The 26,863-nt window shown below is 34.6% G+C and overlaps 1 protein-coding gene across 14 annotated transcripts in view; it reads right to left on the reverse strand.

The window, feature by feature from the left end:
• Positions 1-26,863, reverse strand: part of ERC2 (ELKS/RAB6-interacting/CAST family member 2) — a 433,731-nt gene that overhangs the window by 107,445 nt on the left and 299,423 nt on the right. For 12 of the 14 annotated variants that reach the window (XR_011740737.1, XR_011740732.1, XR_011740731.1 and 9 more), the window contains 2 exons: positions 26,635-26,782; positions 11,475-11,609 (listed from right to left, as the gene is read on the reverse strand). Coding sequence is in view for 1 of the 14 variants with exons in the window: in XM_071813173.1 (XP_071669274.1) it covers positions 572-598; positions 11,475-11,609; positions 26,635-26,782 (310 nt within the window). In the remaining 13 variants the exon portion in view is untranslated. Of the gene's footprint in view, positions 1-532; positions 599-11,474; positions 11,610-26,634; positions 26,783-26,863 lie in introns of all 14 variants that reach the window. The other 2 variants (XR_011740733.1, XM_071813173.1) reach the window with 1 other exon arrangement.

The following is a 26,863-nucleotide window of genomic DNA, read 5'->3' on the forward strand; positions in this document are numbered from 1 at the left end:
AGCATTTATTGCATAGACAAATTATACTTTCCTTATTAAGCACCTGCTGCTTATTTTAAAATTTCACTAAAACATTTTAGCTTGATAGGTAGTCTCATTTTTTCCCAGCGTATTATAAATTCTATTCCAGTAAAATTGTATGTTTAATCTCAGGCAAACTTTGTTACGTTTCAAGCTTTCATACTCATTATGCAAAAATATTTGTTTTCTTACAGGGATTTTTGAGATGATATAGCAGATAACACTAATTTAAATAAATTATTCTCTGCTGAAAACAGGAAATTGTTTGGACAGATACAGATACAAATACACTCCTTTTAAAGTTTTGTACCTACCTACACCTTTAGACACAATAGGAAATGAAAAACAGTAAACCATTAGACATAGTTTCATTGTTCATTGCCGATAAGAAAATATTTTTTACAGGGTTCACAAATGCATTTGTCAAGAAACACACAGCTCCATGCAGTTTAAAATAAAACAATAAAAATTAGACTGCAACTTGAAAGACATAGAAAAGAGAGTTTCTCACCCCTCAAAACAAAACTGGAACTTTGGTTTATAGGAACGGCTATGCCCATATACCCTCCTCGTCATCCTGTGTGCCAGACATTAGGAGATGCACAGAGAAGATGTTAGCATTGGAATGAAAGAAGAAAAGGTTAGTTACTTTCATGTATATAAAATATGAGTCTCTTGGCTGTCAAAAACTTTTTTTTCTTTTTAAATGTAAGCCAGCAAAAACAACTGGACAAGTTTGTGTTACTCATACAAGAATCTGCATCTATAGCAACCAAAAAACAAGAACAGTGACGTAAACATTTTCCCACCTAGTTAAAACAGTGTGTAGGAAGTAGATTATAAGATTAAATATTAAAAGATTATCTATTTTTTAATTGTACGCAATTCAAACCAACAATGACAGCAGAAATAGATCAAAATTTATAAGTAAGCAAAGTAATGACTATAACCAAATCGTGTTACATTTTGTTAGGTTAAAATTCACAAAACTGCTGAAGAATCAAAAGATCTATCATTAGCAAAGTATATTTTTCTAATATGCTATCAATTAAATCTATCTTTTGAGCAAACACTAACCACCGCACATTGTTGAATACTTTTAGACTGTTTCTCTCCTTTTTTCCATTCTTCAACCATTAGGATTTCTTGTTTATTTAGAGTTTTAATGACAGATAACATTAATGGCAAATACAAAAAATTGTAACAATTTCATGAATTTATTTTTAAAAGGGATTATTTTACTGTAAATATGCTGAAAGCAGGAGGTCTGTCTTTACATTTATTATAAACTTGCACTTAAAAGAACAAAATAAAAAACATGAACTAAACCATGTGACTGAAATGTTCTTCCATAGATATGTTTACTGATGATTACATTTTTAATAATGATTCTTAACCTATGCACACACAGGTGTGTATGTGCATACCTATGTCTATATATAGTCCTCCGGTGATGAATTCTGATACGCTACTCAGCTTCTAGAACATAGAGGCACACAATACAGTACCTTTCATTTAACTCAGCATTTCTAAATCAAATTAATTCTTATCATTTTAAATTAACTCATTAATATTGCAGAAACATTAAAAAAATACATTGTATAGTTTCAAAACTTCAGAAGTTAGGTGGTGTTACATGTTGCTGGCATGTAATTAAATCTAAAAACTAAATAAAATTAATGGCAATTAATTATTATTGAAATGGACAGGAATTTTAGCCTGAAAATTTACACTACCAGTATCACTACTGTTCGTGGTCCATTCTTGGAATAAAAAAGAACTCCCAGATGTCAATTGTTATTAAAATCCAGATGTTAAGATAGATGTCTTGCATGCTGCTGAAGTAAATAAAGAAATCTGACAGTCCACTATAAACTTAGCTATCATTTAACACAGAAGAAGTGTGGGTAAGTTTTTTACAGTTAACTTGGAACACATATTAGTTAGAAGGTCTGCACAACTACACCACAAGGCAAAGACACAGTAAGGCCCAAATATTCTTATTTATTTATGAAGTAAAGGCACAGACTCTGTAAAACTTCCAATGAGCTGGATTCGCCTCACTGCAAACATTAGTCCTTCCCCCTGAATTCTACAGGAGTTACTTTTATTCAGGTCCACTAACACTAATTGAATTGACTTGAAAGTTGACAAGTTTTGCCAGAGTAAAGGTTGAAGAAAGACTGAAGGATTTCTTTTCAACTTAGTAGTTTGATCCTGTTTCACTAACAGAACACATTAGGTTAATCTTCGGTGATATCTTTAAAAACAGCAAAAAAACAACAGAATGAGCAACTCGGTACATTTCCAAATGACTCCTCCTAACTACATACAGCTGTTTTGCTGTTTAGTGTATTGTAATTCTTCAAACAGGCAGACGTTCATTTTTACTTCAATTATTTGTGTGATCTCTTTTTGGCAGAATTCTAGAAGAGTTGAAAAATCAAATATTTTTAAAGAGTATTATGGAAAATTACAGACTATGTAGTTTGACACTGATCCTGATACGCAATAAGCAATAAATTAAAAGCTGGAGGTCAGTTAACGTCAATCAACATCGCTTTATTGAGTGCTGGTCCTGTCAAAATAACTTTCTATCTTTTTCAATTACACAGCGACTCTTTTTGATAAGGCAAGTGCTTTGAAATAATATGCTGAAATTTCTGTAAGGCATTTGATTACATGCCACAAGACACAGCATCAGCAAAATTAGCTCTATATAGAATGAATGTTGCTGGAGAAGGAAGGGGACCTGCAGATACAAAGACTGCTTGGAAAAGTGAATGTATTCGGGATTAGGTGAATAAATGTTATCACCCGCATATATATATATGTATGACTGAAAGAATGTATACAGTGTCATCACTTGAAAACGTAGAGGGCAAATTTAGAAGACAGGAGACTGCATCTCGAATCGATGATATCAAAAAGGGCTTTACAGATCACGGTGGAAGCGAGCATGTGGATATTTAATGGTGTAAATACTAACTCAGTGTTATAGGCTTCACAGGTTTTTCTGTATGGATAGGAGCAACTACCAAAAAGGCCTGGATAAAAAGCATATAAGAATCAAGACTGCAGTTTTCATTGGTTTTCTGCATAAACTATTCTACCAAGAAGCAAAGATTTGGTACCTCAAAACAAATAGACAACATAAAAGAATACAGAATTCTTCACTGTTCTAAGACAAATGATGTTCATCACCTATTTTTTGCATTCTTGACATACTGCGAAGTGAAAAAAAACCTGCAGTTATGTCTTATCATTCATTAATATTGGATCAGGGGCTTCCAGAAGAATGCTTAGTCTTTCATATCAGTGTGTATCCTACAGAATCATTAATCTATGGCTCTTTCAAACAGTAAACTATAATCAAGCAATATTTGATTAATGTTTGTGTACATTAACTTCTTTTTAAACTTGGATCTTTCATTGGTTTATAGGGCCAAGAGCAGCAGTTCAATGACAAAAGATGCAGAGTAGAATCTCAATTATAGACAGGCAAAAAGGTGGGAGAAAAATAAAACAAAAAAATAAATAAAACAACATTCAGGAAATACTATTTGAATTGATAAATTAGTGCACAGTCTTAATTATTATAAAAGCAAAATATTTAAGATATTGAATGTCTTGTAATTTTAGGACTGATATCTTAGTCTGTAATTTGAACACATATTTAAGTACAGTACAGTGGTATAATCTCAAGTACTATGAAAACCTTTGTAGACATGCTATTTATAGATTATTAATTCATCAATTTTATCTTGACCTTTTGCTAGTTCTTTCTTTTTTTCTGTGCTGCTACTTATCATATTCACTTAACATCTTAAAAAGAAATACCTGGTTTTACTAAATATGATTTACTCTTCTGATCCAATTGCCACGAAACATGCTAATAAAACCTCAAAAGTGGCCTCAAACTAGCAAGATGAGGAACTTGAAGAACAGCGCTTGGAAACACTACACACAGATGGAGAAAGCTTCTATAAAGATGTCTTCTGTTTTAATGATTTTAATAATCAGATGCCAGAAATTATATACCTATTTGTAACCATTCTGCATACAGCATACACTTGATTATTGGACAATATGAATTAGCTGCAAGAGGTTATATTTAGTGGTGTGTTGCATCAGCAACCGATCTATAAGCCAGTACAACTGGTAGTGAGATTTGGCATCTGCAAAATACACCTGTTTTAAGGGGGTATTCAGCTTCAGTCTTGCTCTGTCTCTAAGACTGAATTCCCTTCAGCAATTTCACTGTGTTATGTGACCTCCTGGAATGAATTTTTCAGTTAAATTTAATCAAAAAGCAATTCAGTATGCCTACTCCTCTAACACCATTCCTGGATATGAATCATAGTGCACTAAGTGGGAATGATCAGGCGATGTGATTTGGATCTGCACTCTTGATAAGAACTAAAACCCTAAAGTAGATGCAATCAAAGACTTCAAAATTCTGCATCACTGTGATGCCCACTGGTCTAGAAAATCTGGTTACCTGAAGTGAAAATAGTGAATCTGACTCAAAAAAGAGACAGCAAATAATTCCGTGAACCTGAAGTACCATGCATATGTCCCCCCACTTTTGTGGCATGCAAGTATAAAATCCATTATTAAAAAAAAAAAAAAAAACAAAACAAAACGAAACAAAAAAACCAACACCTTAATCTCCTTTTATGCAAAAGTTTTTACAACACAGGCAACATTAAAAACTTGACGAGTTAAGCTTTTCTGGCTCTCTTCCCACAACAGAAGACCCTTCCTGACAAGGCTCATCACATTTCCCTTTCATGTGCCAGTGTGCTAAGAATTAATGTCTTAACTTGGGTTAAATAAATCTGGTGATAACCTGCTCATCTCTCGAACTAACTTTCTGATGACTGATTTACGCTACTATTCTTATTATCTCTGGCTACTAATGGGTCATTAAACATGTAACTACTGGCTCTCAACTGTGAAACTGTCCTACTTACAGCAAACAATTACATTAACAAATAATAGCTTCCCCTTATGGCACAGAAATCTAACTGCTAGGTAATGACATTTCTTTCAAATCAAGAACTCAGCCTAAAATCACAATCTTTCACAACTTAGAGAGACTTCTATCTGCTACTCAGTATCTAGGAGCAAACACAGCTGAGGAGTAATCTCATGAACTCTTCATACACAGAACAATCAACTACAGAAGAGTTTTGCGCATGAATGATTTGAAGAACTGAGCTTGTAACTGGGAGGAGGAAAGACTAACAGGGAATTCATTTAAGACATTGGTGTGTAATGTTTCAGAAGGTCTTTATTTTATGTTTCATTTGTATATTCAAAAAGTTGAATAAATCTTGAAAAATGCTTCAGCAATATGGATTTATGTCAGAGGTCTACTTTCAAACCTATCCATAACAGAAGAGGTCACAAGTAACCATGCATCATCCAGTTATGAAATAGACCATAAAACCCATCTCACCATTTGTTCTATTTGTATATAGTTTGGTTAAAATCAAACATAAATACTGATGATCGGGGTAGGCGGAAGGTTGTTTCTGACCACTTACTTACAACACCCAGACTAGCATTAACATGAATAAGATGTTTCACCAGATACTCATGCATTCTAAAGCTTTATCTCTAGATGAAGTGGAAACCCAATGCTTCTTACAAGAAGCGGTCCGTGAAATCAGATTTGCAATGCAGAAATTTATGGTCCCCTTTGTAGTGAAAGCCTGTGACATGTTATCTCACTTAAGTAACCAGTGCCAGATATGCAACTTTTGTTATCAAGTTACTGTCTCCCAGAAATGCATTTTTGGCTCTTTCAGCTGGTCTTAAGACGTATTTTAGACTATGATGGTGGCAGCTAATTTTTCTAGTAAGAAATACAAGATAAATGTAAACTTCTATATAAGTGTTGTATATTCTAACACACACATTCACAGGAAGTGAGGGGGAGAGGTTTCTATAGCTAAACATGATCTCAAAAAATTCTTCCATATGTGGAAAAAACTGCAAAGCTAACATATAAATATAGATATATATAAATATACACACTGAGCAGTATGTATACATTTATATCACATTCATTAAACCTCAAAACATAAAATAAATTCATTTCTGTAAGCAAAGGAGAGGTATAACTTTTCAGTGTACAAAATCCATCTCCTGGAAGTATTAGACAGCAAAACCTATTTTCTACTTCTTACTTTTAATACAGGTCCTGTTTAGCTGGTCTCTTACTCAAATTACAAATTTAATATAAGTAAAAGTTGCATGAAAAATCATCTGGCTACAATATAATAACAATTAAGAGGGAGGAATAACAAAAACATTAACCAATATTGCAGACTTCTATTGGCTCTTACTTCAATGAGGAATCCTCAGTAGAGCACAATGTCTGAAACTATAAAATGGCAGTATACCAAAATCAAGAACTACAACATCCCTGAAAAATAAATTCAAACTCAGAGCAGATTTTTCCAAAATTCAAGGTTCTTTCTTTTTTTACATCAAAGTACAACATCATCTACAATGAAACTGAGGTTTGAATACATTCATGTCGTCCTGGGCAAGCCTCTGTGGAAGGCTATTTGAGTTTTAGGTAGACAGAAATACCTAGATAGAAGTCAGAGACAGGAAATAAGCACATGATAATACTTGCTGACTTTTGGGAAATGCTTAGACAGAAATTATATCCTCCAGAAGAGAAGTATTTACAATTCAGTAGTGCATTTCTAGTAAACAATATAGCTATGATAACTGCATACTATCTAATCAGAAAATTGACATTTTAATTGTGACCATGATACAAATGGGATTTTATTGCATTGAGTTCAACAAGTCTGAACAATGTGTGATATGAATCACAAGTGCTTTGTTCTCGAATATGAGAGAATATGGGAGAATATGTGTATCAAAGACTAAAAATCAGAGGAAACATTAAAAAATATGAAAGCATTTATATGACTCATTTGCACTGCACTCCTGAGATCTCAAAGCACTAATTAATTCAGCACAATACTAGTTATTTACAGTGGATATGCCTGGGATTGTTTATACTAAATGTACTGACAAGCAAACCTTGCCCTGCCCAAATTCCTAAATTAAATAAATCCATGTGACTCCAATGAGCTTAGTGCAGGCTCAGCCCTTCGCTAATGCCATTGCGTGCTTCCTTGCAGCTCGAGGCACCAGCAGAACTAGTTCACATGCATTTAGTGAACAGACAAGAGCAAGCTCACACCTGCCCAAATACAACGTGTAAACATACAGAATAAAGAAACACACACAATATTAAACAAAATCTGGGTCAGGGAGGGAGTCAATAAATTCAATTTCCTGCATTAAACAGCTATATCATATCACTTCTTTTAAATATTAAAATGTCACAGATGTTTTGGGTTTTTCCCTTATTTTTGTTTCTTCTTCCCTGAACAACTAAAATACAGAGTTTTAATGTTGCAGAAAACTCCCAAGCATGATGTTTCAGTTTTCCAGACACTAAACTTCTACTTACATTAGCTTTATACTCATGGTCTAAAGAAATTAGGAGAATTTCACACTTTAAATATAACCATAATTATTTGCATAAGTTAAAATAATGTTTTGTTTTATGTTTGTCCTCCAAGTTGTACTTTTCAGTTTTGTGGGGTTTTTTTAAAGACAAATACCAGTTACGATATTCTTGAGGCCTATTCAGGACTTTGAGGTTGGCAATTTTCCAGTATGGCCACAGAACATAAGGCACTGTGCTAGCAGCCAGGGCTGCCAAAATGCACTTCTTTCCCCTAAAATTACATATGGATCAATACAGTGATTTGCAGATCAGAATCCAGACACTAAAATAATAATCATTGTTTGACTGTCCTGTGGCTCCGATTTCAAGGTTATCCACCTCAAACAAAATCCCATCTGACCTTTTCTGAGTTTTTCACATATCATCTTTTGGCAATGCCAAGGATGTTTAGCAGTTTCAGCTGATGAACAAACACCTGTTGCCAAGACCAGTCACCACATGGTCTCCTTCAAAAAGCTAGTTTTTAGTGGTATCCTCCTACTTCACAACAGTCAGATTGTTGTCAAGTTTCGTGCATCATTGCATGTGATACCTTTTCTCAAATGAATGACTTTACCAGCACACTGTAAATAATGTTTTAAAATTACTCCTGTTTAATACTAAGACAGCTATCAGATAGTTCTTTAAAAGCTGGCTTTCTGACTGGATAATGGCTTCATAGATACAGACTGCCTCATCACTGTTCTAATAAAGGGGACTTTTCCTTTAGGTAAGAAGATAGCTAAGAAACCTTGAGCTACCTTCCAGGCCTCTCTCATAAGATTTCAGATTAATGGAAAACTTGTGACAAGTTTGTGACAAAGTATTTCTTAACACCACCACCTTGTAGAAGTGCCATCAAAAATGTTCTAAATGAAAACAAAATTTCTATGTAGTCAGCCCAGATTAAAAGATTTAGAAGGACATGCTACGTGCTTACAACACCATGTGACACTCCATCCTCAATTACAGCTTCTAAAAATACGGCCAACTTTGTGGAAAACAACCAGCTCCTGCAGTCTTATGACACACACTGTGATATTAATATTTTTCTAAAAGATTATTTTTTAAGATAATATAATCTCTCATCATAAAACAAAAACTAAAATACATTTGTAGCCTTGGTTACCATGGACTAGAGCATTCAACTTTGATTCCACTACAGCTTTGGGAATTCAGAAAACTCTTATCAGATGAGAAACACCTTACATTTTATGTCTTTAAAAAACTCCTCTACTACGGGAAGTAAGAAGATTTGATAGTTGTAATAACTACCATGACTGGCAATAAAGTGTGGAAATTCTTTGGATATTATACCTTCAGTTTTCCACTGTGTGGATGCAGAATCAAGTTTTTCCATATGCCCTCCCAAACAGCATTAACTTCCTGCTAAGAATGTCATCAAACTAACTTAAGTAAAACCTACTCCAAGCCCAATGCACCAACATAAGACAAAATAAAGTTATTACCAAGTGCAACAGATATTAATCTAACTTGTTAAAAATCTCCAAGAAAGGAGCTTCCATCACACTAATATGCAAGAATGTCCACATTTTCTTTCCCCTTACAGATTCATTAAACACATAGTGAAAAGGGGGGTTTTTAAGAACTAAGCTAGTTATTCTTGGTGCAAATTAAATTTAGCACTCCTATTCTTTCTCCAGTGGGCACTGGAATACAATTGATCATCATCTTCTTTACAAAAACATTTTATGTATTAGAAGACTTATGTCTCCCCCTTAGTACTTTCTAGACTAAACAAACCCAGTTCTTTAAGCCTTCCTCACAGATCATGTTCTCTAAAACTCCTGTCATTCTTGTTGCTCTCCTTTTGGCCGTTTCCAGTTTTTCTGTTGTAAAACATTATCAAAACCGTATACAGCTTTTCAGATAAGGTCTCACCAGGGCTTAAAAGAACAGAATAATTTCTACCTGCTTCTTTTCCAGCATTACATCCATCCCAGAATTAGATCCAACTTCATGGCAATGGTATTCCATTGTTGCCATGTATTATGTGCAATCCAGATTCCTTTTTCCATGCTATTGCCTCATCAGTGACTATTAAATGTGACCGGTAAATGGATGTGTTTCTGCTGAATTTCACATTCCTTATTCTAGATTATCTCTCCAGTTTATTGAGACTGGATCAACTTATGGACCAGTTTAATTGCTCCTACTAGACCTGCAGCTTCTTGCAGCTTGATTCATTATCAACAATATTAAAGTTTTCTTTCTATTTCAGCACTGAAATAATTTATTTAAAAATACTCCACAGAATCAGATAAAGGACAGACCTCTTTGTAAGACTGCTGTAAATGTCTCTCCTGTCTGACAATGAGTAATGGAAAATTTGTCTGTAGCATGTTATTCGTAACAGTTGCACAACCCTCTCATGGTCATTTCCAGCATTATTTCTAGTTGCAGCTTTTATTCTCGTAATGCATTTTACATTATATGCTAATTACATTACAAATTAATGTATTTACTTGTATGTTACAAATATATGGTGGGACACCATTAAAGGCCCTATGAATTCAAAGTGTGTCACAGATACCACTTTGTTCTTAAGCTGTAAAGCCAGTTACGCTATCAAACAAAATCAGATTTCTGCTTAAGAAATCCAAGCAGATTAAATATAGGATGTGTATGCTATGTCTATACCTGCATTCTGTTTTAAAGAGAAGCCCTAAACTGTCACCTAGGAAAGAGTGCAAGAATAAGCTGAGTACATAGTGATAAACAATTTTGTATCTTCCAGAATGTAACATAAAAATTGTATTTCTGGGCTAAGATGGAAACTACCAGCTGATGATTAGGAAAACAGGATGAGGATGAAGCAAATATACGAACTGAGATGGATAGATAGGCAGATGGATAGATAGATAACATCATACTGTCTGACACACACATCAAGCTAGTGAAAATGAATAGTAGAAAGACCACCGGCTTTCTATTGATTCACTGATTAATAACTTATTCCATAACTTTTCAGGATCTGAAATAAAGTTACTCAGAAATCCCCCAATATTATATTTATAAAGAGGAGAACAGTGTTTGCCTTCCTTGAGCCTTCAAGGATCACCTATATCATAGGAGAGAGCGCTTTGAACGTCATCATAAATAGTTCAGAATAAAACTGAGAACACAAGTACTAGTAAATACTAGTAAAACAGCTTGTATTTCATGTGTTCTGTCTTTAATAATGTACTTATTTCCAACGTTCATATAATTTCTTAAGTTCCTGAAAATGTTGTGATACAGATTTTCATTATTCTTTTAATCTGTTCTCTTTCCTGCATAACCTGTTATTGTCCATTGAAAAGCAGCTTAATCACTAAATGTTAGTTTTCTTACATTGTCTTGTCCCTCAAACCATCTTTGAGGTTCTTGATTTGTTGAATTATTAGTTGAAACCAGTATCTGGGCTTCAGTAACACAAAGGTGGTAGACAGATGATTTTTCATGTCTCTTGGCCTCAGTCTATTTTTCTCATTCTATTCCCTCAGAAAGCCTAATGCTTTTTTAATATCGTGGTCATTTTCAGATCATTTTGCTTTCTTCTATAAACTCATTAAACTTATCTCTATGAATTGGAAACAGAACTAACCAGTAATCACTAGTAATCAGCAAGTAGGAGATTTTTCACTCATTTTCAACTGAAAAAGTTGAGTCATGAAATGCTGAAAATAGCTGCAAAACTTCTAAAGAAAGAGAAGAAAAATATAAGACACCAGACAAAAAGCCAAAATGTTTAAATTGTTTCCGGGATAGAAATAAAAACTAGAGCTATTAGTTTCAGTTCAAAGAGCACATCAGGTGCTTATTATTCCTTTCGAATATTTATTTTATCTTGAAATATCAAAGTAGTAAATTTATAAAACTGAAGGTGAATAGAGAGGTGACTAACCTGATCTGGAGACGGTCTGTGGTTGGAGTGTTGTGGCCTCCCAGGAGATCGATGATGGTGGTGATGGTGATGGTGGTGGTAGTGATGATGGTCATCATCGTAGTTATCTGCCATCAGTTTCATTCTGTTTTGTGTCTGTTTAAGATGTAAAGTGAGACAATTCTATTACATGCTGGAACAGATTACACTAACAGTGTTTTAAGATGCTCTTTCTTAGCGCCTTTTTTTCTTTTTTCTTTTTTTTTTTTTTTCTTGTAGCCGTAAGGATCTAACAATAGAAGTCTGGACTGCTGACTCACAAAGAAAAGGAAACAGAAATAGAAAAACATAACGAAGTATGTGAACACATCTTCTGTCTCAGTTTTTGCGTGAGTAAAATTCCAAAAAGATGTCAGAAAATTATATAATCAAGGATTCTGAGTTTGAAGGGTGTCAGCAAAGGTATTCAGCTTTTCAAAATTTACTATTTTAGAACAATTTCCTATTTTTCCCAGTCTATTATTATGTCTTCCCAATTTACCTGTAAAATCTCACTGCAAGGAATATTTGAAGTGTACTTCAAATATTTACAGTTAGCTACTGAGACTTGTCGACAACAATCTTTAATAATTATGCTAAAAACTTTGTTTTGGCTTAACCATTTTAATTTTACACCAGGATCACTCTGCTAAACAGCAAGTTAAAAGAATCTGAAAACTAACTGATACAGACACAGGCGCTTAGGGAAATAAGTGATTATGGAACTTGACACATGCTACTGAACGCAAGAAACTCTTAGCTATAGATCTTGAAAAAAGGGTCAGCACTTCAGCTCCTGCTGTGTACAGATATTAAAATGTCACCATGAGATAACAAGATACGTCACTGTTCTTTATCACTACTGCAATTATTCCACCATGTGAAATACATAGACCAGAATAATTCAAACCTTGCTCATAATACCAAAAATATCTTACAACCAATTGCCCAACACCAGTGGATCCAGTACTGATTTTTTCTGTTGGTAGGACTGAAGTCTGTCTCAGGCAAACTTCTTAAACTGTAATCAAGTTTTACTTATTTTTGAACTGACAAAGCCCAGAAGAAAATGCTGTCAACTCTGAGAGACCTCTTCCAAAATTAGAATAATTAATTAGAGACATATACATGTAATATAATGCAGATGACGACAGAAAAGATAGCAGTCTTAACACATTTAATGTCATCTTCAAAAATTTCACCTGAAACCTAATAGGAGAAAGTTTGTTCATGAAGGAACATTATTTATTTTGTGTCAGTTCTCTATGTGGACATCATTTGAGTTGGTTGAGCGTAAAATGTCTACTTTGCACATGGACACTTTTGGTGAACAGAAAAGATAACAAACTGAAATCAGTTGCAAAAAGCCACAGTTCAGTTCTACCCATGCTTCAAGGTAACAGCATTCATGGTAACTCCAGTGACAATTCTGGCTGAACACGTTGCCCCAGGACTTTGCCCAAACTAATGAGTTCTAAAGGACCAATTTAAACAGATTAATTTAAACACAACTCCTCTCTTCAGACTCTTTCTGAGTATCTCTATAGCAGTAAAAGAGCATCTTCTCAGTGTGTTACAGAATAAATGCCCTCTGCAGGTCAAGTGGTGGATTCCTTTGAACAGGAATTGCACTGGCACGACATGGTATCATCGCACATTTTTTAACACTGTTTTCTGCACATTTTGAACCATTTCATTTTCTCCATCCTAGGCAAGAAGATGGAAGCATACAGCTGTATGAGTTTCTACCAGTTCTGTCAAAAGACCAACACAATCAGAATCATCATGGTTGGTCTGTTTGTCTTTAGATTCAAAGAGGAAGGCCTTTTGAACAAAGGAGCGGAAAAGATGGAGAATTAATAGACAAATAATAACCCGCTTACTGTAAACACTGTAATATCCTGCCTCTTTGGGGAAGCTCCTCAAATTTATTAGTTTATTTTCTTATCGATGAACAGCCTTAAATTTCCTACCTTTCAACTGTATTCCATAAAAGAATGCAAAAGTTAAACAAGATGATATATGCAATGCTAAAAGTGTCCCCTGTAATGAGGTGTTGGGGATTAGACATGTCACGGGATAAGAACTGTAAATGGATGATGTCATCTTTCTAATTCGGTGCTGAAATATAAATAAACTACTTCTAATGTTTCTTCCGTTTGGATGCCAGATTGCAGTAAAATGTGCACAAAGAAATGTTAATGCTGTAGTAGGCTTCCTTCAGTGTGCCTGTTTTAGAAGCAAAATACATAAATGTCAAATGAGAATCTCTTTTCCACTCAAGTGATCACTAAACCATCTAACTTGTAGATGACTTATGATTGTCATTAATTCCTCAAAATGATGCTAAATATTTTGCAAAACATTATTTTTAAAAGCGTTTGTTTTTATTTGTTGACTCTTGACAATGATAACTACTATGATTTTGAGGTTCTGTTTATCTTTGCTCTAGGTACTGTCACAGTGCTATACTTCCACACTGAAGTGTGTTTTCCAGGAATGCTTAGTTTTGACTTAAGAAGTAAAAAACATGGTATGATTGCAAACATTTCAAAGCAGGACTTTTGAGGAGCATGGACAGGAGGATTTCTGGAGGAGGAACAAAAGTACAGCCATCCAGAGAAACAATACAATCTTTTTCAGGTCCTTCTAAACAAAAATGTATAACATTACTTCTGTTTGCTTCCCTTGCTAACTCTCAATCTTAAGTAGGCTTCAAAATGCCAGGTACATTTTTATTTGAGGAAGAAATTAATTAACCACATTGGAATCCATTCAGTACCCCAGAGCTTCACATGCCTACACTTAACATACAAGCACATTCACAAACACACAGGAAGGTGTGCAAATTTTGGCAGAATGGTTTCTCAGACAGTAAATCCTCATGGTCTGGGTCCCATATCAACACATTGAGACACTGCTTCAGTACTGATTATGAGAGGAAAAATGCCACCTCCTGACTTGGCAATGCCATCACGTCTTGCAACATCTTCAGCGTACTTGAAAATTTCCTATTCAAGAACATCCAAGACTTTTTCTGATTATACTTTCGAAAGAACAATATGACCCTTCTGGGCTGATTGGGAAACTCAGTCTTGGAATGCGTAATGCATTAAAATTAGAGTAATAATTGTACCTGCATTTAAAATGTACCTTATCCAGTTTTGCATCATATGTTACTCTGCACAAGGTAACCCATATATGATATATTTATATTATATAATTCAAAATTTTATTTATATTTTCCTCTCAAAACTGATATTATTTATGTGGTTTTCCTGAAAACAGAGTTTATCAATATTTACATAGCCAAAGCTCTGACAACAAAATTATCATACCAACGATTTTTTTTGAAAATGCTCAGTGAATACCAGGCGCACACCTGAGAAGGAACAGGTTTTAATTTGGATTTATACTAGGAAAGAAAAAAATAGTTAACTTGTAAAAGGCAGCAATTAACTGCATCTCCTACAAACCGTGTATAGCCCTATTAGTTTAGCCTAAACAGTTCCCTCAGATTATTTTGCTTTAAATTTATCGACTACATTCAATAAATACTGCAACCGTTTTAAAATAAAGGAATGATAGAGAAATTAAAAGCAGCTTAAATCTATGTGCACAGGTATATTAACCCTTAGGGCTTGGAACAGTTGTCTTTGATCATTCAATATCACTATTTGCTAAGCTGTCAAGGTCGTGAATGGTATGTGTAACTGAATTTTTAACCCACTTACCAAAGAATTTATGATCTAGCACAGTAAGAGAACTGACAGATATTTCTTGTCCTCCTAAAATTATGTTGAGTTTAGGTAAGGATCTACTGAAGTGAAATGAAAGTCTTTGATTGACTAGTAACAGACTAAATAGCTTAACAGCAATCTGTAACTGTAAAACTGTAATATTAAAACTGTCTTTTAAAAAATATTTTAGCAAGGTGGCAAGAGGGAACTATGCTTTTGATCTGTCATCTGGATCAAGTTAACAAAACTCTCATGAATGAGGTTCAAATGAGGAAAAATAGTAAGATTTGTTGCTCTGGGATATAGGTGTAATACCATTCAATAGCTATTACTTTTGATTTTCTTCTCAATCTCTCTTCACTAAATGAAATTTGAAACATTTCTAGAATATTCACTTTCAATAGGGTAAGATTTTTCCCTATATAATATGGAAGTGAGGCAGATATGAGGTCTACAAACTAATCTGGAGATATCCTGTGGTTTAATTATTAAAACAGGGAATTTAAAATCTAGAAACTCACAGAGCTTTCGTTCTGCTTAGAGATTTTTGAGCACTGGTTCACTAGTTACCTAGCTGAAGCAAAAAACCAAAGATAACTCCAAGGTTATTATTGTTAAAAGCCTAACCCTGAGACTGCTCTAAATTGCTTTTAATGGTATCACACTTCTTGAATCAACATGGCTAAACAAGACAAACTGTTATATCCACCAACTATGGTTTTGACAGAAGGATTTGTGTCATTTTTCTGCAAGTTGAAGCGTCTGTTTATTGGTTATTGCTTTGAAGAATCCTTTGCCAATACTAGAACTGCACAGAAGAAATAGACTTCGGTATTCTTCAATATACTTGAAAGTACTCAAGAGCTTGTATTACTTCATGCTAATTATTCAGACCACTTCTAACAGTATAATGCTAGCAATATAATGCTAATTATTTCCAAAATAAATTTTCTTATCTTATAATAATTAGAAATACATGATAATATTCAATTCATGCTTTTTTTGTTGTTTACGCAGTGAGTTTTTAGACACCAAAAAAATTCCAATAGAAAAAACCCTGAAGTTACAAAGACTATAAGTTTGCAAGCACTCATCAGTAACGAAAAGATAACAAAAAAATTACAGCACGGTAACTAACCAGGAACTCCAGATGCTAAATATCTATCATAATCATAACCGCATGGGTGTTGGAATGCATCACTACAGGGTAGAGTTATGTTTTACTGAGTGCTTTAATTATGCATTTTCTTTTTATAACATCCCTGTAATGTAATCCGTTCTTATATTCCTACTGCTAACTATATTTTAACATGTGCTTTGCTGCTTTGTTTCCCACCTCCATTGAAGAACATATTTTTTTCCCCTGTTAAAATTCCAAACGGGATAATAAGCATGTTTTCCTGTTATAGTGTATGACTTGTCCTGGAAAGTGTGAGAGACAGGATGCATGCAGCCTAAAAGTGTCTGTGATAGCTTACTGGAGAAAAGTTCGGCTACTCCTCATTTAACTCTTGTTCTTTTTTACCTCATTAATGATACAACTGTTGCATATGAAGTACAGAACACAGTTTTCACCGTTTTCATGGTAGGAAAGCATATACATTTTTCTTTTTTCTTCCATATCTAGTCATATATTAAAATTAATTCACATGTTTTACGTTAAAATCTTACAGTTCCTATCATTTGTAACACACATGTAACCAGAACACTTATTATTCAGGCCCTACCTGCCCTACCTAGTTTCACAGGACAGAGAATAGGGAATACGAAACAGTACTGAGTAGCTTCCAAATTTTCATGAAATCCAACATTTCTCCCAGGTGAAATACAAAAGCAACTACTGTTCAAATTAGATACTCTGACTCCTGTGCAGCAACGGAAAGCAGCCTCCAACACAGGTATTTTCAAAGACTTGGATCTGATAATTTACTGTTGAACATAGGCATATACGTTTTCCATATAATTCAGGGCTTTTCTCTTCATTAAAGTGCTATTTAACTGATATTAACAACCATTACACCTGCTGCTTTGCAAGATTATAAAATATGACTGACTTATCCTGAAAGAAGATAGAGCTCATAGTAAGTCTCCCTCCTCATGAACTGAAGGATAACAGTCTCACAAACACCAGCTGGGGTATTAGACACTTGGCAGACAGAGACAGGCCGCAGTTTCAAGCACCAAGCAGACACTTATCTGAAGTACTAAGGCCAAATTTCAACTTTCCTGACACTGGTAACTGAACAAAGTTATGTTGATTTGAACACAGTCCATCTGATTTTTTAGTTGTGGTCTCTGCATTTAGAGTTGTGTTTTTGAAGTCTGCAAATTAAAAGTATGGTTTGAAGCACAGGAAATATCTTGTAATAATACAGCATACTCAGTAATGTATAGGCTAAAGTCATGCTAAAAGTATTTGTCTGAGTCCTACTACCAAACTTGGTAATTACACAGAAGTATGTAAGAACATAGACACAAAGAAATGGGTTAAAAAGCATAATTAAAGCTCTGAAACAGTAGCTGCCGGAGGACATCTCAGGCCAGGTCCTACTAAATGTAGACAAGCCACATACGAAGGTAAAGTTCTCAATTTTTTTCCTTTTTCTTTTACAACAGGAAATAACTCGTTAAAAAGATACTTTCTCATAATAATAATTTAAAACCAAACATGAATAAGAAATTTCAGTAGGTAAACAAGACCTTTGAAATGGCAAATCTCTGGTTAGAAGCACTGATTGTCTTTCGGCATGTTTAACGTCTGAACAGTTTGTTTCAGTTGTAATTTTTGCAATTTCATTACCAAGCCCAGCTCTCTCATTTGTATCATATACAAAATATAGGCTAAGTTGAAATTACTATGTTTCTTCCATTATATGCAATAAAACATTTATTTCAACACATGGATGGTATATTGGAATATGAACCAATTGGAGATAATGTCACAACACTGTCTCAATATGCTTTACAGAGGCAACTTGGCTGTAATAAATTTTTGTTTGACCCTAGATTGTAGAAATGATAAGTTTTAACCATCACAGGAGCAGAAAATTTGGACACCAAATTTTTACTCTTTTTTTTTTTTTTTTTTTTTTTTAAATAACTGGTTGCTTAGCCCTGTACTTGAGATCAAGCGTTAAACCATATTTAGCTTTATTATCATTGGGTACTTTGTAGTACAACTTAAGGTCTTGTTTCAAAAATGTCTAACGGAGAAAAAAAACCCACCACTTTTTGCCATGGGAGTTCAATTGTTTATATAATTAAGATATTCACTAATCTTACCTATTTAATACCCATTTTACCTATTGAGCCAATCAGATCAAAAGTTTAAAAAGCTGTGTAAAAATACCATCCAAAAGAATTTGGATTCCTGAGCACATAAACAGGAAAAAGTGATGCCATATCCAGTTATAACTCGAGTCCCTTCACTTTATTATAAAAATTGTCAAATCTTACTGACAATATGTGAAAAGCGTTGTGTGAACACTGACAAGATTTTCATTTTTTCCCAACACCACATTGCTTCTGAATTATCCCATTCAATCAGGGAAACGCTATTAGCCACACACGCATACACATTCTCTTTTTTATCTTGTGCCATATGAATCCTGCTGCGTTAAGCTGTAGGGAGAAGTGGCACCCTGTTGTTTCACCTCTAAACAAGCCTGTCCACATTGGGTTTATATCTAAGATGCTTGTACTTGGCAAAATTGAGAATTACAGATTAAAATTCAAAAATACAGATTCAAAATACCGATTAAAAATGAGAAGAATAAAACCCAGTAATAAGACATGCAGAAATATTGCCTTAGGATTGTTCTAATTAATATAAAAGTATAAACTACAAGGATTTTTAAAATAGTAAGTAAATTTAAGACCATTGGATGCATGGGCTGCTTGTATTGCTGTCAACAGGATCTAAACAGACACATTTAAAATCAGGGATTAATAGCTGTTTTTCTACATTGCCTGATATTTTTTTAAGGAAAAAATAACTAGACTGATTTTCCTAATATGAGAGTTCAATATATGAAGTTATTAGAACATCTATTCTTACCTACCCAAAATAAAACAAGGAACTCATGTAGCATAACTGTAATAAAAATAAAACTCCTAAAACTTAAGAGTCTCAGACTACTCCTTTGTTCATGTTATGTGCTCAAAGCTTGAGCATGACCAGTATTATGAGTGACAGCAGACAGTATAAACAGAAGAGGAAAAAATATTGCACAGTGGTCAAATCTGTCTGCAGTACCCATGTGAATGGCTTCATAACATGGATTCTATTTACTGTGCAGTAACATTTAGACTCAACAGTACAGTAAATCTCTCTCTGAAGCAGATCTGTGAATATAACAATAATGTAGTATTCTGTGCTCCTGTAATAATGCCACTTAGGAAATTCAAATTATTCAGAAACATTAACCTAGTTTGACATCAGAAACAGAAGCAATACTGATTCAGAACCAACAAAATACCAGGAGAGTGCTGCTGATCACAAGGTCTACAGGTGATGATGTCTACAGACGTTATAAGAAAGCATCAAGACTTTTTTGCTTCCACACTTGTTAAACGTTAGGGAGCTTAAATGCAATTAATTAATGCACAGTGTTGCAGAAGAATGTTTTGAGCTGCCAGTCACAATCACAACTTCTAATCCTGTTGTTTTGCTTATACAGCAGTAGAAATACTTTCAATATCATAAAATGTGCAGCGCAATACAGCTGAATTAATCTAACAGGGAAAATATAACTTAGGGTATTTTGTTTGTTCTTCAGTGCTCGATGTCGCCACCATAATATCACATGAGCACTATTTCTGACATACTTAATCAGAAAAGCAGATGCAGTGTAACATGTTGCCTTCAATTCCATTTTACTTCTTTGAGGCTGAGTTATTTGAAGTATTTGGATGCTAATTAGTAAGAAATCCATCTATGTATTGCATGCAGGAGAAAATATTGCTAGTGCTTAATTTGCTGAGAAACTGGTTACACAGATTTTTTAAATTCCTTAATTGTTTCTCACACTTTTTATTTCATTAGCAATATGTTCATGTGATGAAATATAGAGCAGTGAACTAATAGACTAGAGAAGATTGCCAAACACTAGCTTTGCCTCTGGCCAGTATATTCAGTACACCTGCAGTCTTGAAAATACTGGAAAGGTTTCTAATTTCATGTTTTGAAAAGAAAAATAAAATGCTCTCAAGGAGTCAGAAGACCTTGCATTTTGGCCAACTCCACTTACATTTTTGGCTTCAAATCCCAAAAGTGAAAAGAGGCAACTGGGAAATTTTCTTGCAGTATCCAAGTTCAGAATGAATCAGTAACATAGCAGCATCTTCTGCTCTTACCCAAATCTCTTGAGATGTTCTAAAAATGGACTTTAAGCTAATTATTTCATGAAGGATTGCATCACTATATGAATTTCTCTAAAAATAGCTGTCTCATAATTCTCAAAAGGAATCTTGGCTGAGGTGATTATAAATATTATGTAATCACTCAGCCAAGACCTCGTGGTGATCTTGTTTAATACTGTATTTCTGAAAGGTTTTTTAAGCCTGCTACAAAGTTCTATGGCTCTCAAAATACAGCATTTGGTATATGAATCAAAACAATTCCAGTGGTTCTGTTTTGCTGGGAGTGCATTACTATGCTTCCCATTTATTTAAAGATCTAAACAATATATATTTAACTGACAGATTGCAGCTGCTAAATTGTATTTAAATCTTGACAATTAAATATGCTCATTTCTCACGGGAAGGTATTTGCAACACAGAGGTCAGTATTATTGCTACTAATTTTACAGGTGGACACAGTGCTACAAATAATTTTCCTAGGTTATCAAAATATAATGTGAAAAAAAGTGTAGATGTATGCCAGAACTTGAGATAAAACCAAAGCTTTTCTTCCAGCTTAGAAATAACAGGACTTTTATTGAAAATCACATAGTCACAATCCATGAAAAGACTGCTCAACTTACATAAATAATATTTTGATCTTTAATATATGTACATGTGTAGCTTCATATTTAAAATAAATCACATATGTTCTCATGCCCTTACAAAGGTACTACATTATACTTCTTTAATATGCTTTTTTTTCTTTTTCAGTGTGAAAAATCATGACAAATTACTTCAAAATCAATGTCTTAGTAGTTTACAATATGTTTGATATTCCTGAAGGTCAGAAAAATTGGAATAGAAAAACTGGAGAAAGGCATTCAACTACCTATTTGGTGCTAGTAGCATTATTTAAGTCACAAACTACTTTAAAAAAAGGGGGAAAAATGCACTTGATGCTTTTTAAACTTTTTTTTTTTTTTTTTTTGTTATATTCTAGTTCTGGTTTAATTCTATTTAAATTTTAGTTTACTATTGGGATGTCCTTTGCCAGTCTGCAGGCAATGGAAATCAGTACATTTGTCAATGTGGAAAACATTGACATTTCATGACTAAAAATATAATTGCTTAATTAAAAATAAAATGATGCAAGTGTCTTTTTGAGTTTAGGGGTGGGGGAGGTTGCACATTTGGGAAGCAAACACTTTCCCTCCAAACTGAGTAATAACTGTCTTCACCATTGTAATGCAAACCACATTCCAACTAAAATACATAAAATAATATCAGGTTTATGACATGGATACACTAACATGAATATTCATGCCTAAACAGACAGTATACTGTATTTGTTTTATCTTTGCCAGGATGGTGCCTTTTTAGACAATAACCTAATTCTCTTAGATATTGAAAAGCTCTTGGTACTTTTCTCCTCTCATGAAATTTTTCATGCTCATTGCCTGTGGCACAATGTTAACATTCTTTTTCTGAAGCAACCCTAAGGAAGCTTAAGGAGAGCAAAACTCACATACAAAATAAACCAGGACACTTCACAAGTCTACAAAGTGATTAGAGAAGTTTTTCACAGCATAAGTCTGAGGTAAAAGCAGCTACATTTGCATTTAGGCAATTCAATCTTAGTGCAAGTCTGCGATACATTAGAGTACAGCGATAGAATCTGTTTTTCTGGCCTTAATCCAATAACAATAAAATTCTATGAATAACCTCAATACTTTGGGTTACTCCACTGAGTTTAACAGAATTGACCTCCTGAACCTTTAAGACATCTACTACAAACTGTGTCCTATCTCTTTAAATATGAAGCAGGGGTTTGATGTCTACAATGACCTCACATGGTGGGAGCCACCAAAGCTCTTGTACAGCATTCTGAGTAGCAGTAAATTAATTTACAAATATTATGATGTTCCAAGCATGTAAGCAAGCATAAATGTTACAAAATATATCCATTAAAACTCCACAACCCCTTCCCTTTAATTGTGACCCTCACTGGCCTTGTTAGTGTTATATGAAGGAGCAGTAGTCAGTCCTTTGCTTAATACTTACTTTTTCATAGCAGCAGAGGACTTGCCGTGCTATAGCAATTCTGAAGCTACCATTTAAATAAAAATAGCAAACCAGCATCCTAGGCTTGGAGTATAATGTGCTTTTTTAAGGATTATCCATTGCAATGATCCATAGTACAGCATGATTTGAAATTGCTAGAAATATGAAATTGGAGTTTATCAAATACATGACGAAGTCTAGGATGCCACTGAAGGAGACAACAGCAAAAACAGAGACCTACAGAGTTTTCTGAGATCAAAAGAAACTCCCCAAACTGCAAACAAAAGCAAAAAGCAAATCAAACTGTCAGAGACGATGCAGCACAAGGGCTGAAGTTTCACAACAGCTTATGTAGGACAAAGTGATTCACCTATCTATAAAGATCACAAAATAAAACTTGATTGAAATAATAATTTCTATTTCAAATGGTACGGTTCATCTTTACTTAAGGCTAATTTCTAATTACTGCTTCTTTAATAAAATGACAAGTCTTTAAAAAATAAGATGCTATTGGGAGACGTGCAGGACATAAGGAGAGCAGATGCAGGGAGCTCAGCTGCAGCATCACCACAAGAACTCTGCAGTATGAGGAAAATACAAGATTATCTAAAGGAACTCTAGGACTTTGCTTCTATATGAGCTTTACTGACATTTACAACACTGCATGTAGATTTCCAGGTAAGGTGAAATTATGTTCGGACAAATTTCTAACTTCAGTTAGCACTCTAAAATAATTATAAATGGGTTCCCAATAGCTTGGCTACATGATTTAAGACATCATCCATATGAACTGCTGCTTTACACTGCAACAACTGCCCTTCTGTTTTGCAGATCTAATGCAATGGTGAAATGAAAGTCTGCTTCTGAAGTGAACGCTTTTCAGCAAAATTTGGAGAACATTAGAAGTAGCCCAGGAGTTGTAAAAGGAAGACAGAAAAATAAATGGAGTAAAACAACTTTCTTCTGAAACACAGTAGAAAATATTTTTACATACAACGAAGAAATCTCCTAAAACTGATGCACCTGTAATAGCAACAATTTTGTAGCAACACAGAAAACACATAACAGTATCTTTTATTTTCAGAAAATGCACTGTTTGATGTACAAAGCAGGAATGGGACTTCCTCTAGGATACAAATATATCAGAATAAATGTCTGAGCTGCAGATGCTAAAGGAGAAAGGAGTTTGTCTGCAACATATTTACCAGCTGATACCTCTTTATGGAACAGGGAAAGCCTACTCTTCTGATGCTCTGCTAACAAGATTATCAGCCACATGCTTCATCTGCAGCCAAGCTTTTCCATCCCTGACAGAGAACCTTCACGAGGAGCAACATGAAAAGGAGCAACGTAAAAAGAAACTCCCTGGATTCTTTAAAGTCTGCATTTCTCATCCTTTGCCCTGCTGCCTTGATAAGTTCTCAGCCTCCTGTAGCCATGAGCAGAAGACTTTCTGCTTGATTGGAAAGGTAGATGCACCAAAAATCCATTTGCTCTTGTGGATATACATGAAGGGAACGCAGGTTTTTATCATTGCCCAGCAGGTTATTTTGCATCTCAAAGCAAAAATTCCTCCTACAGTATAGGACAGGAGTGAATTTGTGGGCCTAATGTTTAGCATTATCTAGTGAGTAATCTTCTAATATTTCTAAATATCTCTCATGATCACATTAGGCTGGAGAAGTTGTGCTTTCTTTTTTTCTTTCTTTCAGCCACATAACAGCTGTGGAAATGGAGGGTGGGACAAATAAGGCCATAAGAATAAAAAATGATGCTATAGCTGATCAGTAACTGAAGTTCCAGTGAGTTAGATATAGATCGGGAGGTGGCATCTCGAAGAAACTGAGGAACAGGCTGGATACATCACACAGTGTGGAATCTGTCCTTTCCCCTGCGCAACACAGTCCCAGCAAGGAAGAGCAGCACTAACAAGCCTTTGTGTCGGATGCACATGTGAAAGCTTTGGGGTTGACAGTGGTTCTCCCCAAAGGGATTAAAGAAGTATGAATGATCTCTACAACCTCTATTATCAGATAATTCTGAAGTGTAATAAAGTGGTGACCTAGTTAAACCACATTCCTGTTCCTGGTGTCTCCTTTTTTTTGCGGTGTCTGAGATAACAGGGAGATTATTTTGGCATCAATTTAATCTAGTTAAATAGCTTTACTGAAGATCTTTATCACTATAAATAATGGAGGTATTTGAAGTATTTGGTTACAATTCTAACTCAAGTTATCCAAAACAATGCCTGTCTAGCAATCCTCTTCTGCTGTTCCTTCACTCTGAAGAAAGTTATGAGTGTTTTGAACAATTTTCAGCAATAGCTTAAAGGTACATAAACAAACAAACCCCAAACAAAACAACAACAGCAACAAAAACCCCAGTTTGTCCAACTCTCTGATTAGCATTTTAAAAATATCCATGACAGGCATCATGAAAAGTGGTGTTTTCATTTACTCTTCAGTAACAAAAGATAAAGGTAAAAAAAGAAGACGTCTAAAAGATAAAATAACTGCCTTCTCTTTTCAAAAGCAAACATCCCTAAAATTGTTTGTCATGGAACACCACCTGCTCTGATGCAATACAGTGGGATGAAATACTAAAAAAACATAAGGCACGCCTGCCTATTTAGCATGTAAAATTTGGGTGAAATGTCTCCTGGCCAGCTGACTGACCTGAGACATGCGTGCATCATGGCTGGAACAGAGGTACTTGGCTGGAATGTCTGTGATGAAGTCAACATCACGAGTGGATGATAAGTTCATGCTCAGGGGCTGTTTCCTATTTTTATAGACCTGTGGGGAAAAGCTATAATGATTAGATGCATGAGGTCAGAGCTAGTGGGAATTTAGCATAGCAGGAAGGGTTCACCTAAACTTTGTGTTATTGAGTGCAGAGAATTCTACAGTATGTAATGCATGATTCAGAATAAAGAATCATAACATTGACTATGCAGTTTGTCCTAAACATTATTAACATGGCATGCTTGTTAGTAAAGTGACACACTGCCCAACAGCAGTGTGGTTACTTTGATAGACTAAGGATACCAGAATGATTTTGTGTATGGTATTCTCCTCCTCAAGTAACACTCACAGAATTCAGTAACGTCACACAACGGAAGACATCAGATACAACACCTCCAGACATTGTCTGAAAACATCTTTCTCATCTTTTTCACCCATTCTGAAAGAGGAAAGGTGTTTAACAACATACATGACACACAGCACAGGCCTGTAATACTCAGGTTATCTGAACATCCTTTGTCCTCTTGCCTACAGTACCTCGTCCGGCTATGATTATCACCTTTTAAAAATCAGGACGAGCAGCCACTGCAGAGTTCTAAACATTTTAATTAGACAGAGAAGAGACCTATGTATTGTGTCTGGTACACGCGTACTGTGCCTAATATGGTTATATTCATCATTTATAAGAAAGAACATAAATTTAATTGGTTTGTGATAAAATCTGTTTCTAGAATTTGTAACTACATGTTTTTTTATTAAAACCTCAAATGACTTATGGTATTGAAGACTGATTTTTACTCATTTGGGATTTTAAGGATAATCGTGATTTTCAGATAACCTCTCAGAAAGCCTGAAACCTTCTGAAAATATAATTCTTTTACAATAAATAAGGCAATGATTGAACAGAAGAAGGTTAGAAAGAGTCAATAGAATGGATAGATCTTGTTTTATAGCAAAGAACATCTGCTTTCCTCTGTCTCACGTAATTAAGAAGGTTGGAAGGTATATGAGAAGGGAAAACAGGAAGTGTATTGGCTGCATATAATATGAGCCAAGCAAACGTGCAGCTAAATACTTAACAACTATAGAGAAGCAATACAGAAACACACTGAACACCTCCTACCTTTCGTAACTGCTGTCACATGTTAGGCCTGGCATGAAGACTTTCAAAATGAGGTTAGAATAAAATAGTACAAATGAAAATAATGTCAATATTCTGTCGCCATGAAAGCATGAAAATAAATGTCTCCCCACCTGCTGTTTTAACTGATGTACTAATCTGTCCTTCTCTCGTTTAAGAGCCATTACTTCTTCTTGAGTCTTCTTTTTCTTTGAAGCAGACAGCTCAAGCAAGGCAATGTTTGCATCTTTTTCACTAATTGCAGCAAGTAAAGCTTCCTGTCTAATAAAAAAAAAAAAAAAAGTTATATTCTCATTAAAACAGAACACATACTACTGTATCATTCTATATACTACGTTTCTT

This window comes from Patagioenas fasciata, chromosome 10 (assembly GCF_037038585.1).
Source record: "Patagioenas fasciata isolate bPatFas1 chromosome 10, bPatFas1.hap1, whole genome shotgun sequence".
Lineage (NCBI taxonomy): Eukaryota > Metazoa > Chordata > Aves > Columbiformes > Columbidae > Patagioenas > Patagioenas fasciata.